This window comes from Mirounga angustirostris, unplaced genomic scaffold (genome assembly GCF_029215605.1).
Source record: "Mirounga angustirostris isolate CCGP_5_RB_7025 unplaced genomic scaffold, mMirAng1.0.hap1 SCAF_10, whole genome shotgun sequence".
Lineage (NCBI taxonomy): Eukaryota > Metazoa > Chordata > Mammalia > Carnivora > Phocidae > Mirounga > Mirounga angustirostris.
In genome coordinates this window covers 95,060,044-95,076,748 of record NW_026991718.1, presented here as the reverse complement: position 1 = coordinate 95,076,748, position 16,705 = coordinate 95,060,044, and the positions used below count along the sequence as shown (strand labels likewise).

Sequence of the window (16,705 nt, the reverse complement as noted above, 5' to 3'; positions counted from 1 at the left end):
TTTAAAATAGATGAGAATGGAGAGGAAAGCCAGGGTGCAAGTGCAGTGAGGAAGACAGGGGAAGGAGGGAACCCTGGGGAGAGTAGTCATTGAGAAGCCAAAGGAGAACTCGTGCAGAGGGGAGGAGGCCCCTGGAAGAGGGACCTGCTTTTGCCTCTGGTGTTGACCTTTTTTAGGTCAATAAATGTAAAAAAAGAACTTGGGTGTTTTGGTATGTTTTTAAAACCTTTAATTAATTAATTACCATTTTTATTTTTAAGTAATCCCTACACCCAACGTGGGGCTCGAACTCACAACCCTGAGATCAAGAGTTGCACTCTCCTCCGACTGAGGCAGCCAGGGGCCCCAAAACCTTTTATTTTGAAATAATTTCCAACTTACAGAAAAGTAAGCATCCTTCCCTTCCAAATTGTCAACATTTTACTTGATTTGCTCTATCACTCTCTTTATTTTCTCTAAAGCATTTGAGAGTAAATTGCAGATATGATGTGCCTTTACTTCTAAATACCTCAGTGTGTATTTTCTATAAATAAGGATGTTCTCTTACATACAAATCAGGAAATTAATATTGATTTAATGCCATTATCAAATCCAACAGTTCTCAAAGTGTCCCTTTAGAGGATGTGTGATTGCCAACTCTTTCTATAATAATATATAGACAATATTTGCCTTTTTCACTCTTACTCCTTCAGGAGTGTACAATGGGGGTTTCCAGAGGTTCCATGGTGTGTAATGACCTCATTGCTCTAATGTTAACATATAATGAATTTATTATTGTTGTTTTTAAATGCATTATAAATCAATGCTTAATGATTTTTCTTTGTTGTAATTTCTAATACAGTAAATCTCTTTAGATATAACCTAGATAAACAAAAGCTATTTGGGGTGTTCAATAATTTTTAAGAATGTAAAGGGATCTTGACATCAAAATGTTTGAGCTATGCTGATTTAATGTAAAAATTTTTCAAATTTTAAGTTTTTCTCACTCTTTGGGTCTCTGGTTGGGTCTGACAATTAAGCTGACAAAGAAAACAACAGGAGAAAAGTTCACAGATTTATTTAAGTTTTACAGGACAGGGAAGCCTTCACAAGAAAATGAAAACTCAAAGAAACAGACTTGTATATTCTTATGTTATTTTTTTGTTTAAAGATTTTATTTATTTATTTGACAGAGAGAGACACAGCGAGAGAGGGAACACAAGCAGGGAGAGTGGGAGAGGGACAAGCAGGCCTCCCACGGAACAGGGAGCCTGATGCGATGCGGGACTCGAATCCAGGACCTTGGGATCATGACCTGAGCCGAAAGCAGATGCTTAACGACTGAGCCACCCAGGCGCCCCTTCTTATGCTATTTTTGATGGAGAGTGGACATCATGGAGGAACGTAATAGGTCAAGGAGTATGAGGTAAGCATAGTAAACCCGGAGAAACTTAGCAAGGCCTCTTTGTTCTTGCCATCCCTTTGTCTTTGCAGATCAGGGTGTAGGGAGGGCACCTCTCACACAAGGATTTTTGATTGGTTTCAGGGAAGAAGGATGGAGGGAAGTTCAGAGTGACTTTCCTGATCCTGCTGCTTTTTCAAGCTCCGTTAGTTTACAGTATTCAATATGCCAAGGTGCCATATTTTGGGGTACATGTTCTGAATGTCATCACACCACACCCACTAATACTATTAGAGGGCTTTGAGAAAAAGGCACACTGAAAGGGGCTTATTTATTTATTTATTTATTTATTTATTTATTTATTTATTTAAAGATTTATTTGATACAGAGAGCAAGACAGCAAGAGAGAGCCTGAGCAGAGGGGAGGGGAGAGGAGGGGGGAGGCAGAGGGAGAGGGAGTAGCAGACTCCCCACTGAGCAGGGGGCCTGATTTGGGGCTAGATCCCAGGACCTTGAGGTCATGACAGTAGCGGAAGACAGGCACTTAACCGACTGAGCCACCCAGGCGCTCCTGAAAGGGGCTTATTTTTATCAGTGATAATAATTTGTTAGAGTAATACTTGTACAGTCCTTTGCGGCTTTCGAATGATTTTTACACAACCCTGGGTGGGGGGAGCTGCTAAGTATTAGTATTAGAGGAATTAGAATTACAGGCTCATAGATCTCTGCACTGCCATGGCATGGCTAAGTCATATGAATACATACATGCCGTAGTTAAATGGCTATTTTAGGCAGCAGATTCTGTTCTGTCTGGTTTCTGAGAAGCCACTGAAGCAGGAAGACAAGGGAAAAGGAATTTGGGAGCATCAGGACAGAGGGGTGGAAGGGTGAAAGGCGGAACACAGGATTAGGATTCAGGACAAAGCTGGGATTTAGGGATGATCGGCTCCTAGGTTGAGGATGTGAGAAACAGCGGGTGGAGAAACTGCGTAGGGGCGGGGGCCGGGCAGGGGTTTCTGGATCTGGTGGGGGCTGGGCCCACCTGTGGCTGGGGCGAGACCGAGGAAGGGGCGGGACCTATACCAGGTGGGCGCGACCGGCGCGGGCGGGGCCGACCTCTGGGTGGGCGTGGCCTACGTGGGCGTGTCACGGCCGACGTGGGCGTGTCACGGCCAACCGGGGCCGACCGGGCGGTTCGGCGCGCTTCCTGGTGTCACCCGCAGAGGGCGCCGGCCGCCGAGCCGCCCGCAGAGTCGCGAGGCCGGAAGGAGCGCGGCGCCGCCCCACTCGCCCCAGCCGCCGCCATGAAAGCCGTGGTGCAGCGCGTCACCCGGGCCAGCGTCACAGGTCAGTCGGGCGGGGCCGGGGCCGGGCCCGGGAGGAGCCACCCCTGACCCCGCGCCCGGCAGTCACTGGCCGCCCCCGCGAGGGTTCCGCCGGGCCGTCCCCAGGGCCGCTACGGCCGCTGCGGGCCCTGGCCAGCTCGGCCCCCGCAGCCCGAGGTCCCCGGGTTGGCTCCGGGCGCCGCCGCGGCCGCGGAGCAGTCCACGTGCCCCGCGGACTCCCGCGCGGCCCTGGCTGCAGGGTTCTGCTTTGGGTTCACGATAAACGCGCCTTATTATCGTCTTTTTTTTTTTTGGCCCCGAGTATCGGGTGGCAGAACCTCCGAGCATCCCCATGGCCCGTTCTTCTGTGGAATGTTGCACAAACAACACGTAGGCAGCATTTCCGGAGCAAGGACCCCGATTCCCCCCTTACAACGTTCTGTTTTAAATTTCCCATTCTTGCCTATTGTCTACATGTCCCAATTTTTATGGAGCTTGACTGCCAATAAAATGCACAGATATGAAGAGTTGTTCATATGGATGAGTTCTGACAGTTGTGCACACCCACGTGACCAGCACCCAGGCTGGATACAGAATGATCCCCGCCCCCGGGACACCTCTCTTTCTCACTTCTCTAACCCTGCAGGGATGGGGTCAGAATCTAAAGAATTCTGGATGAAATATTTCTCTTTGCCACCAGTTTCTTGTGGACCAAGCCACCCAGCCGTTAGTCATTGCTGGATCGCTGTAGTCTAGCTCAAACATCAGAGATCCAGATGATTAATGTATATAAGGTAGTCGTTTTAGAAAGTCAAACCAAGATAAAAAGATGTTAAAAATTTTTTTAATGACTAATTTTAAGATGGTCTTCTAAGTCTTCGGGTTTTTTTCTTCAGACTTACAGTATTGTCTCAGTCCAAGTAATTCCAGATATCCTTTTCTTTAACCAGTCTACACCAAGTATGTGTTCTTGTGTCCACAAAAATCTAAATTTAAAAACAAAGCAACAAAATCCCCTAAAGAAACAACGCACCCAGCAAAACCATATATTTAGATCTGAGAGTCTACTTTTCAATGCTACCTAATGATTTCTAAGCTGTTCTGTTAACTGATTTTGGATATGGTCCTGGAGTAATAGGGAACACAATAGCTTTGGGATTTACACGGCTTTTATAACAAAGGTTTTTTGGCCTTTCAGTTAATATTTACATGAACTAAAACTGGGTAAATACATAGATGAAAAGATTTTTTGCTTTTTTGAGCAAAATCTTGCATTCTTCTCTGTGTGGTCATCATGAACAATGAGTGAACTTTGAGGAATTTAAGTTTTAATTTTCTCTTGCACTCTTCATTCTGCTGATCTGAAATATTGAGAACATGTATTTTGTGAGATTTGCTGAATAGTTTGAGTGATTTTAGTTTACTATTTAAATTGGTGCTTTTGGGGGCACCTGGGTGGCTCAGTTGTTAAGTGTCTGCCTTCGGCTCAGGTCATGATCCCAGGGTCCTGGGATTGAGCCCCGCATCGGGCTCCCTGCTTGCAGGAAGCCTGCTTTTCCCTCTCCCACTCCTCCTGCTTGTGTTCCCTCTCTTGCTGTGTCTCTCTCTGTCAGATAGTAAATAAAATCTTTAAAATAAATAAATAAATAAAAAGATTTAAATTGGTGCTTTTGGTTAAAAAACAACAAACCTGCATATTAAAAAAGGTAAGGGTATTTAAAAAAAAGAGAAGGGTATTTAAAAAAAGAGAAGGGTATTAATTGTGGGAAGTTTTAAATAAAATGGAATTCTCTCTCAGTGCTGGAGGGACCTTCAGGTTAGCCAGGCCTTCTAGTTGAACTGTAATGGAAAGATTTTCTTATTCCTTTAGAATGTGACTGGCTTCACTGAAACATGGCTGTACACAAATGGCATTTTATTATGGGGGTCTAAAATGTCACTTCTGATTTTATGGTTGGGACAGAGTACAATATTAGGAGTCATATCTAATTATGTGGCAGACTCACTTAATGAGATTGGTCAAGCACATTTTGATGCCTTAGCATGGTTATTGTGATAATCTAATTTTAAAAGCTTTATTATGGAACATTTCAAACATGTTCCTTTGGTTACACAGGTGGCAAAGTGTGGTAACTCCCATGTCCCATCGCTTAGCTTCAGCAGTGAAAATCTGAATAGAATCATAGAATGTTGGGAAGAGGATCTAAAATGGGCTTGAGTGAGTTAATTTGAGAGGTTGTGAATTCTTCTTGAAGAGGTCAGTGGTGATGCCAGTGTACATGGTAAATTGACCAAATATCTCAGGTCTTTTCTAGCCCTGTGATCTGTTGTCTAAATTAGTGACTCTCAAGTTTTTTCCCTTGGAAATCCATTTGTCTATAATAAAAGAACCCTTTGGATCTCCTAGTTCTTCTACTTGTCCCTGGAGGGGGGAAACAAAACTACTCCAAAATAAGAGAGCAAACTATGTTATAGATAGGCTTTGGGGCATAATTTTTTTCTTATTAAGGCAGTAATACATTATAAAAATGTTGAAACTCTTCAAAAAATTTTTTTTAAAGATTTTACTTATTTATTTGAGAAAGAGGGAGCATGAAATAGTGGCAGAGCTCGGAGAGGGAGAAGCGCACTGAGCAAGGAGCCCCTCTGGGACCATGACCTGAGCCGAAGGGAAACACTTAACTGACTGAGCCACCCAGGCGCCCCCCTTTTTTAAAAAACTTTTTTTTTTTTTAAAGATTTTATTTATTTATTTGAGAGAGAGAGAGCACGAGAGAGTGGCTGAGGAAGAGAGAGAAGCATGAAACTCTTCAGGTAGTGAAGAGTTTGAATAGTGATTCTACTTTTCGGAATCTGTTCTAAGAAGAGAATACTAATTGTAGGAAAAGATTTAGAAGGATGAATAGGCAGAGCAGGGAGGATTCTTAGAGCAGTGGAACTGCTCTGTATGGTACTGTAATGGTGGATACATGTTACTGTATATTTGTCCAAACCTATAGAATGTACAACACCAAGAGTGAACCCTAATGTAAACTATGGACTTTGAGTGATAATAATGTGTCAGTGCAGGTTCATCAGTTGTAACAAATGTACCCCTCTGGTGGGGGATGTTGACAATGGGGAAGCTATGCATGTATGGGGACAGTGAGTATAGTATCTTTTTCTTTTATTTTTGAGAGGGGATGTGGGGCAGAGGGAGAAGGAGAGAGAGAATCTTAAGCAGGCTCCATGCCCAGCGCAGAGCCTGATGTAGGGCTCGATCTCATGACCCTGAGATCATGACCTGAGCCCAAATCTAGAGTCAGACACTTAACTGACTGAGCCACCCAGACACTCTCAATCTCTGTATCTTTGCTCAATTTTGCTGTGAACTTAAAACTGCTCTAAAATGTAAAGTCTAAAGTCTAGTATACAAAGATTTTCCCCACAGTGTTATTTATTGAAGTGAGAATTTTGAAACAAACAATATATCCAGCCCAATGGGATGGTTAGTCGGTCCATTGGATGGACTGCAACTATTCCACTTGATGGGATGTAACTATTAAAAGATGTTTAGGAAAAGCTTATAACATGAAAAAATCCTTAGGCACTGTTAAGAAAAAGATGGGACACAAAAATTTATATACAATATTATTACAGTAGTTGAAAACAAATACAAAGTAAACCCATGGATAGAGAAAATATCAAAAGGAAATCATTGAAATATTAAAGTGCTTATCTTTGGGTGTTCTTTTTTTCCTTCCTATTTCTTATATTTTCCAAATTTTCTATAATGCTTATGCATTAATTTAGTGGTGGCTATAACTCAATAACCATTATATTTAAGCTTTTAAAACATACTATGGGGAAAATTTTAAAAAATACATTGATATTATAAGAAAATTATAGTGACTTCTTTAAAGAACAAATAAAGCCGGAAGCTTTTTCTAAAGCAACCCAAACAAGCGAACCACCCCAATTGTTTATTGCTTATTTCAGGATAGATTATTTCTCTTTTCAGCTTCTGAGTCATTGGCTCAAAGGACAGTAAATCACTCATAGTCCATTATAAGCCAAGCAACACAGAAGAAAATACTTCTTAGCATAAAAAGAAGAGAAATTAAGCTTTACTGATATTTGGGTTGGAATGTGTTGATGCTGATACTCCCCTGAGGTCTGCATGTCAGGTGGTCCCTTGTCAGATAGGTGGAGAAGAGGGGGGTTTCTCATTCTTTCCTTAGCTTGCAGGATATGGCAACACGTTCCAGTCTATGATGCCTTGTCAGGTATATTTACAGATACTATGATCCAGCAGAAGCAAACAGGAACATGGCAGAGTCTACCCTTCTCCGGACTGGAACATTAGGTTAATAGATGGTAAAATAACAAGACATCAGTAATCTAATGAGATTTGGCAAAAAGTTGGCCAAAAATTTTGAAAGATACAAAGATTTAACATTTGAAATATGGATTTAGGTTTACCATCATAATGATGCATCTTGGCCTAAGAACTGTGCCAGCATGAGATACTGCCTCTTGTTAGTAAAGCGTACATTTGAGTATAAATACGTACACAGATGTTTGGAATATATATTAAGAGGTTTGTTGTTTTGTGGATGAGGTGCATGAATGAAAGGGATTTGGAGGTCATTGGTTTAGAATACAAAGTTTAGTACCAAACTGGGAAATAATAGAAGTTTGCTGACTTGAAGCTTAACTTGTATTTATTTAATTATTATTTTTTTAATTTAAAAAGATTTATTTATGCATTTTAGAGAAGGGGGGAGGAGCAGAGGAAGAGGGAGAGAGAGTCTCGAGCTCTGGAGCTCGACGCAGGGTTTGATGCCACGACCCTGAGAACCTGACCTGAGCCGAAACCAAAAGTTGGATGTCAACTGACTGCACCACTCAGGCACCTTGAAGCTTACCTTTTAAACTGTGGTTTTTATGTATAATGTATTTATCTTTTCATAGTAAGTAGAAAAATTATTTCTTTATTTTTCTGACATAAATGTCTATTATTTTGTGCTGTCTCTATATTGTGTTACCATATTTGCTGATTCCCAAGAAAAGCAGGTATCTCTTTTCAGAGAATGAATACAGCTAAGCTTGATTCTCTGGAGAGGAAAACTCTGTTCTGTTTTTACAGATGGGCAAATTCTGTCATGGAAAGTTTGAGGTGTCTTACCCAAGGTAACAAGGATGAAAATATGGCCCTAAAATTTGGCTTAATGGTTATTCATTTAAGAACTCATTCATTCTAGATAAAAAAGAAGTTATAAGAAGTATGTGTGATGTTTAAACATTCCTTTGGTTACTTAAAAGTGCATCATGCCACCTGTTTGGTTCTGAGTCTTTTTTCCTTTTTGTTTTCTTTCTAGTTGGAGGAGAGCAAATAAGTGCTATTGGGCGGGGCATCTGTGTGTTGCTGGGTATTTCTCTGGAAGATACACAGAAGGACCTGGAGCACATGTAAGAGGCAGATTTCTGAGTCATTGCTGTTTGAATGGGCTATGTAGTGGTTATATCTCTATCTATCTCTACCTACCTACCTACCTACCTACCTACCTACCTAAGTTATATATATACATACACTGAGAACTTTGATAGTATTTTGTTCCTATGAAGTGAGCCCCTGTTACTTTTATCTGTGTCCCATTGATGTAATATGGTTATCTCCATGTTTCAGGTGAGGAGACCAAGGAAGAGTAGTTTGTTTGTCAGGTGACACCCACTAAGTCAGGAGCAGAGCTGGAACCCAATGGCCTCGGTCCCTATTTGCTCCTTTATCCATGAACCATTCTCTTATTGCAAAACTTAACTTCTTTTCATATGAATGATTTCTCTTTCCAATTTAAGCAGTATGATCTGGGCACCATTTATGCACTTAAAAAATGCTCAGTTCATTGTGTGCATAGGATCTGGAGCTCAGACAGTTAAATTACTTTCTTAAGATCATGAACATGTATGTAGAAAAAGCCTGAATTCAAGTTAGAATCTAGGCTTGCTGACTTGGAAGCTGGTGCTCTTTTTACTAAGATGGGGGAGTTTGTCATTGCTGTTCCCTGACTGGCTCTCTAAGTACAGGCCGCCTCCCCTGTCCCCGTGTTTGCCCTCCTCCCACCCCCAGCACCACATGGCACATTTGCTTCAGGTGTATGTGGATCTGTTTATTCTGCCTGTTGGTGCCCATACCTGGTGTAATTCCATCCAAATGTCCCTTTGTATTAGGTTGAAATCAGACTTGGAACTTAATTCCTGCTAAGGAATAAATGTTCCCTGGTTCTCTTCCTTGCCAAAGTGACTGCTCTTTCTTTCTTTCTTTCTTTCTTTTTTTTTAAAGATTTTATTTATTTATTTGACAGAGAGAGATGCAGTGAGAGAGGGAACCACAAGCAGGGGGAGTGGGAGAGGGAGAAGCAGGCTTCCCGCCAAGCAGGGAGCCTGATGCGGGGCTCGATGCGGGGCTCGATCCCAGGACCCTGGGATCATGACCTGAGCTGAAGGCAGATGCTTAATGACTGAGCCACCCAGGTGCCCCAAAGTGGCCGCTCTTTGTCATCCACATTTATAAGAAAGGCCCTCCTGGGGCTCAAGAGGCATGTGACACAGTTGTCAGGGAGGCTTTCGCCAGCCTTTTTGTATATTTGCAGTAACCTTGAGTTTTCTTCATGGTGTTTGCCCAGTGGTTCATTTTGAGTAGCTCCAAGAAAGGATGTAAAAAGGGGGTATCGTTTATTCCAGTGTAAAGATTGAATTCTTCTATAAAAAAATTAGAATTGGACCCATGTCTTGACATATCCACTAACTTGAAAGAGCAGGTAGTGAGTGGTTGTTCTTAGCTCCGGTTCCCGTGGGTAGCTGCTGGAGGGACTGACCAAAAAAAAAAAGGAATCCCAAAACAGCCCTGTGACTACCTCACATAACTTGCCCAGGGCCCAAATAACTTGCTCCTTTTGTCCTTATATATATGTAATACATATAATATTATGTCAATATTATGTCCTTATTTGACAGGATGTTGGTGACATTTTGGAGGTATGGAGTGTGTTGGGGGGCTTATGATTCTTTAGGTAGCTCTCACCACTGTTTTCCTCTTAGGGTCAGAAAGATTTTAAACCTGCGCGTGTTTGAGGATGAGAGCGGGAAACACTGGTCGAAGAGTGTGATGGACAAACAGTACGAGGTGCTGTGCATCAGCCAGTTCACCCTCCAGTGCGTCCTCAAGGGCAACAAGCCTGACTTCCACCTGGCAATGCCCACGGAGCAGGCAGAGAGCTTCTACAACAGCTTCCTGGAGCAGCTGCGGAAGACATACAGGCCGGAGCTCATCAAAGGTAGGCAGGAGGGTGAGCCCGCCCAAGAGAAGAGTCTTTGGGACACTTCCAGAAGGGGGAAAAGAGAATCTGCAATTACAGCATCTCCTTTTCCAGGAAGTTTGTTGTTTGTGCTTATCACTTCTTTAAAACAACGTAGTGGCTGCTTCTCTGCCGTGGTAAGATTCCTCTGAAGGCCCCTGATACTGTTTACCCTTCTTCATTCTTCTGTTCACCTGTGAAATGTTTAGCAACCCAGATGTGTGTTTGATACAGTGGTGTTTCATTTTGCTTGCTTATCATGTCCGACAGAGAAAACAATGCAAGCCACAAATATGAGCCACATGTCCTTTTCAATTTCTAGTAGCCATATTAAAAAAAAGTAAAAAGAAACAAGTGAAATTAATTTTAAAAGTATATTTTATTTAACCCAAATATATCCAAAATAGTATAATTTCACCTCACCATCAGTATAAAAAGTTGATTGAGATCATTTTCATTCTTTTTTGGTGCTAAAGTCTTCTAAATTTTGGTGTGTAGTTTATACATATAGCCCATCTCAATTTGGACCAGGCACACTTCAAATACCCAATACCCTTTGTGCTTAATGGTTGTCATATTGGACAGTGAAGTCATAGGTCTTCGCCTAACTGCTTATTGGCGGGAATGCCAACCTAGTTTGACTGAGGTTTAGTCTAGAAAATGCCTTGGAATAGTGGTCCTGGTTTATGGGAGATTAATGAATCTGAAATTATGAGTCTGTTTAAGGGGACATTCATTTATATTGTTTTCATGTTTCTGGGGGGGCAGATTGCATTTAAAACCATCATGTTTTGCCTTTTTCTTTAAAGCTTTTAGAATGTTTAGCCTCCTTTGGCAATACATCTCACTGTGAGGCTGTTCTTAGTAGAATGTATCAGTATCTGGCTGCAATATCTTTTGCTGCTATCATACTCTTTTGTAGACCTCTAAGACTTGTTAATAGTTAACTCTGTAGTATCTCCTATACTTTGACTTTCTCTGGAAGAAACAATGCTTGATCCCTTATTTATTGGACCTATTTTCAACCTGAAGGGTTAGAAATTACTGCCTGATTTTGAAGCTCTGTAGCAAAGCCCCACATTGAGGATTGTCAGCTCATCAGATTCACTTACGTTTAGAAGAGTGATATTCTTATCCCTCTTCAGCATTTCTTTCCTCTTACCCGTGTGAAGTGTCCGTTTGCCATGATTAGGATACCCCTGCCTTAAATCGAATCCCACTCTCTACTTGGGTCCTGATAGAGTAGAATGTATTTGCCTCTTCTGGAAATAATCCAAGTTTAGAGCTCCATTCATAATTCTGGTCATAGACGTCTCCAGTATTTTTTCCCACCCTGTGTCCACTGGGATCCTTCAGCATGGCTTTGCTGCAAACGTGTTTCTTCCCAAAATTAGTAATTAAGTCAGGTCATCTGAATAATTATTTCTGTTTGCTGAGCTGAGGATTAAATGCTGTCATCATTGTCTTCTGTGCTTGATATTTGTAGAATCATCCCATTTCTGAGTAATCTCAGACGTATTTTAGAATGTACTGAAGCCCTGTATAAAAGCGTAAATGAAGGCACTTTAAATGGGAGAACACTAGTGGTTGTTAAGGAATGCTCAAATGAAAACAAAACAGCTTTCATCTGAGTCCTTGAAGAGGAGTGTTTTGTGTATTATTAGGTGTTTTGTGTTCCTTTTACTTTTTGAAATGATATGTATTTTATCCAGATAATTCTCTGAAGTGCCTGAAGCAATGTAAACACTATAATTTTATAAGGGGCCACAATTTAAGTATGTGGGGATATGATACATCTGATCGTTTTGATAAAAATTGATGTGATTTATGCGGAGAGTTTTAATCAAAATTTATTTCCAAATCCTTCGGACTTTCAGAAACACTTCAGTGAAACAACAGTGCCTGTCTTGCTCTTTCAGCTTTTTATCTCTTTTATGGTCTTTGGTAGAACAGGATGCAGAGAGCATGTTTTACACGCTTGCTGTGTTTTGCTTAATTTTGAGTTTTTGGTTTCCAGCTCCAGTATGAAAAGCCCTCTGAGAGCTGAAAGGATGATGGAACACAAACCAACTGCTAATAAATACATTTTCTTTATTTTAGGATTCTCGGGGCTGCTTTGACAATTTTAAGACTTAAATAAAGTAGTTTAATTTCCTTTTTGAAAAAAAATTTAAATTTTTTTTCTAGTTTTATAATACAATTGACATGTAACACCCTATTAACTTTAGTTGTACAACATGATGATTTGATATCTGGGTATATTGTGAAATGATCACCAGTGTTATGTTCTGTTAGTTCATCACCTCATGTAGTTACAGTTTTACTTTTCTTGTGATGAGAACTTTTAAGATCTACTCTCCTAGCAACTTTCAAATATGTGATACAATATTGTTAACTTTGTTCACTTTGGCATACCTTATATTCCAGAGTTTATTTATCTTACAACTGGAGGTTTGAACCTTTTGGCCACTTTCACCCATTTCACCCACCTTCCACCTCCTGCCTCTGGCAACCACCAATCTGTGCTCTGAATCTATGAGATGGGTTTTTTAGATTCTACATGTATGTGAGATTGTATAGTATTTGTCATTCTCTGACTGAAAGCCCTAAGGTCCATCCACGTTCTTGCAAATGGCAGGATTTCCTCCTCCTCCTCCCCCCTCCTCCCCCCCTTATCCCCCTTACCCCTCCCCTCCCCCTCCTCCTCCTCCCTCCCTCTCCTTCTTCTTCTTCCTGAATAGTATTCTCTTGTGTCTATATACCATCTCTTCTTTACGTATTCATCTATCAGTGGACACTTAGGTTGCTTCCATGTCTTGGCTATTGACTTAATTAGATTTAGTGTTTATTTTCACTCCTTTGCTCTTTAATGACTAGAACTTTATTTTAAATTTACATTTAGTTTATTTCTCTTAACTTGTTGTTAAGGATTGAATAGCCGGAAGATTGTCCCCTTTATTTCCTGTTCTGTTCCCTACCCGCCCCACCTTTCAGGCTTTTCCTCACTAGCTGCAGCTCTTCCCCTTAGGCCCCGCCCACCTCAACTGTCTTCATTGAAATAGAGCTTATTGCTTTATGACTGAAGCATGTGGAGGTATGATGAGTTCAGGTTCAGCTTGGGCTAGGTGCCCTCTGTCATCACCGCTGTGACTGTTCTCTGGGATTCTCTGAGCCCTGCTTTCCCCCCGTGCATGTCAGCCTTGTCCTCAGGCATGCCTTCTGCAGGATGGTCATGATGGTTGCAGTCTTCACAGTTCACCATCCCAAGAAGGAGAGCAAGTCTTTGTTTCTGCATTTCAAGCGGAAGTCCTGAAGGTCACGTTGATTGGGCCAGCTTAGGTCACATGGCCACCCTTGAACCAATATGGGATGGACTGCGTGACTCAGTTTAGGTCATGTGTTTCGTAGAATACGGAGTTGACCTCCTGGGGGCCACCTGGAGCCACAGTGGAAGTCTGGGGCTGTTGGAAAGCGGGATAGGAGAAATGCCTTCTGGAAGGGCTACCTGAAAGTGCCACTTGTGTGTCCTTGACTTGTTTTGTTGGTGGCTTCTGGAAGGTGGGATTAATAGAAGGGGTGTGGTCAAGGGGAGTAGGCGGTCCTAGCAGAACTGCCTTTCTGGCAGTGGGGATGGAGAGGGGTCTGTCATAGATGTGTATGCAGTTAATGAGGGTACCCCCTTTTCTGGGTACCTGGGAGGGAGGAGCTAGTAGCGTAATTCCCCCAAATGGCTCTTTGAGGCCTGTTCTGCCCCATTTGGTCTTGAGTTGGTACTTGAAACCAAGCTGATCCACCACACCCACAGGACCAGAATTCTCAGCACCCTTGACCTGTTTGGGTGTAGTTTGTTTGGAACTCTCAGGCTTTGCTTCTGCATGGCACCCCTCCCCACTCTGGTCCAGTTCAGCTGGCCCCCTGACCCTTTGGCTTTGTGGGAGCATCTCCTCTTCTCAAGAACTTGCCTACCTTGCCTTATGCTCCTATTCACTGTTGCTGCATAGCATACTACCCCAAAATGCAATGGCTTAAAAATAACCCTTCTGTCTTCCTCACAGTTTTGTGGGTCAGGAATCTAAGAGGGGCTTAGCTGGGTGCTTGTCTCTGATCCATATGGTGTTGGCTGGGGCTGGAGGATCTACTTCTAAGATGGCCCGTGTGCATCTTGCTTCCCCCCTCTTTCCCACCTCATCTTATTCTCCAGGGTCTCTCCCCATCATTTGGGCTTCTCGCAGCCTGGTGGACTGTTGGGTAGCTTGATTTCTAACATTGTGGCTGGCTTCTCCCACAGTGAGCACTCCAAGACCAGGCGTTTCAAGAGACAGGAAATGAGAGTGCCAGCCCCTTGAGGCCAGGCCTGGAAAGGGGTACAGCATCACTTCTGCCATATGCTATTGGACAAAGCAGTCTCACAGCCCACCCAGCTTCCAGGGGAGGGATGGAGACCCACCTTGCAATGGAAGGGATGTCAGAATTTGTGGCCATCTTTAATCCTGCATGGCTCATAACTCTGGTGATTTCAAAGGGCTTTTCCTGTTCTCTGGCTCTTCCTCTGATAATTGATTTAGGGGGAAAAACCCAGTGCATACATTCATCAGCTTTTGCCCTCTGCTGCAGAATGAGCCAGAGGTTAAGGGTGCTTTATTGGACACCCAGAGTGACTGAGTGGGCCCAGGAAACTGGGTCCAGATGTGGCCCTCGGCAGCCCATTGGGAATCTCCATCCTTCAGAAAGAGCACTGAAAGTAGTGTTCAGTGGGAGGCATTACATGCTCTCAAAGTTGAGTATTAAACATGCATTGCTTCTATAGTTAGGAAAAAAAATAAATGTTATACCAAAACGGAATAGTTGAAAGAGAGCTCTCTGCTCTCAAGCTTCTTGTTCCAACACTGAGCCATTTGTAATGGGCCCAGGGAAGCAATCACTTGTTGGCTTTGTTGAGCAAATCAGAAGCTGCCATGGTATTAAAAAGAGCTACCTGTGTATTCTCTGTGGGGTCTGATCTCTTGTGGGCGGCAAAGAGCTAGACCAGCGTGGAAAGACATCTCAGGAGAGTAGCAGCTCTCTGAGTGCCTCAGCTCTGTTCACTCCGTGATATGGCCATTAGGTCAGTGGCTCCTTCAGGTTCGTTCACAAAGAGAAGGCACCAGGAGGAGGAAGCCCACATCTAGTGTTTGCTTTGTGGTTAGTGTGTAATTTTTATGGATTTGTTTAATTTCCTACTCTTTTTACTACAATAAAGCATGTTAGCAATCTGAGTGAGCTTTCAGTGGAAGCCTTTTATATGCTTCGGCAAGGACTCGGATGCCAGAGGCATTATTGTTAATGTAAATTTAGGAAATCACAATGTGAGATCACATCTTCATTTTTTTTTTTTTTAAGATTTTATTTATTTATTTGACAGAGACACAGGGAGAGAGGGAACACAAGCAGGGGGAGGGGGAGAGGGAGAAGCAGGCTTCCCGCAGAGCAGGGAGCCCGATGCAGGGCTCCATCCCAGGACCCTGGGATCATGACCTGAGCCGAAGGCAGACGCTTAAAGACTGAGCCATCCGGGCGCCCCGCATCTTCACTGTTAACAAATGGCAAGGCTGGTGGACTGTGGTACAGGCCGATCGCTCTTGTGAAGTCTCATGCAGATGTGTGACTGATGTTGGCCAAATTAGTTTTTAAATTTTATTTATTTATTTGACAGAGAGAGAGAGTGAGAGAGGGAACAGAAGCACGGAGGAGCTGGAGAGGGAGAAGAAGCAGGCTCCCAGCTGAGCTGGAGCCCGATGCGGGGGGTGGGGGGGGGCTCAGTCGATCCTAGCTGGGATCATGATCTGAGCTAAAGGCAGACAATTAACGACTGAGCCACCCAGGTGCACCAAGTTTTCTGTCACTCCTTCCTTTTCATTCATTCTCCTCAGTGATTTGCTTACCAGCTTCCTTTATTTATTTCTGCCTCTTTTAGGTCTTAGACGTACACTATGTCATCTCTGTGACTAGTTTACTAACTCCCCTTTGCCCCAATGGCAAACTATATCCATTTTTGTTTTTGTTTTTGTTTCTTTTAAAAGATTTTATTTTTAAGTAATCTCTGCACCTAACGTGGGGCTCGAACCTACATCTCCAAAATCAAGAGTTGCATGCCCCACCGACTGAGCCAGCCAGCCTCCCCAATCCATTTTTGTTTTTAGATCCTAGCTTTTCATGATTCCTTGATTTGCTTAGTTGATTTTCCAAGGTGAACAACAGCCTACTTTTTACCAGTTCTCCTTTCCCCACCTGTCTGGAGCCACATTATAAACAGTGTCATAGATGTGGTGGTGGTTCAGTATCCTGCGGTAATGGCAGAGCACTTGCCTTATGCATCACACCGTAGGTGCTCAGTTATTTTGTGTGATGAGTGCCCCTGGGCCCAGGGAGATGAGGGCAGGCTTATTTTGGTGGCTCTACTGTTCCATCCGTTTGCTTCCTCCTTGGGCTCCTTCTTCCTCCCCCCCCCCGTCTTTATTCTCCTTCACCCCTTTTATCTCATTTCCTGAGTCCCTCCATACTTCCGGTCATGAATTGTGGGGTCAGCCTCTTTTTCTTGCCCAGTAGAGTCTGTTATTGCAGCTCAGTTTGAAGACTTAAAGGCCATTTTTAAAAAAGAAGATGTAGGCATAGGCGTAAAGAAA

The 16,705-nt window shown here is 42.8% G+C and overlaps 1 protein-coding gene across 3 annotated transcripts in view; it reads left to right on the top strand.

The window, feature by feature from the left end:
• Positions 1-2,570: 2,570 nt before the first annotated feature.
• The window catches only part of DTD1 (D-aminoacyl-tRNA deacylase 1), a 182,034-nt gene continuing 167,899 nt past the window's right edge, over positions 2,571-16,705 (top strand). For 2 of the 3 annotated variants that reach the window (XR_010405763.1, XM_064572769.1), the window contains exons 1-3: positions 2,572-2,728; positions 8,067-8,157; positions 9,787-10,022. Coding sequence is in view for 2 of the 3 variants with exons in the window: in XM_064572769.1 (XP_064428839.1) it covers positions 2,686-2,728; positions 8,067-8,157; positions 9,787-10,022 (370 nt within the window). In the remaining variant the exon portion in view is untranslated. Of the gene's footprint in view, positions 2,729-8,066; positions 8,158-9,786; positions 10,023-16,705 lie in introns of all 3 variants that reach the window. The other variant, XM_064572770.1, reaches the window with a different exon arrangement.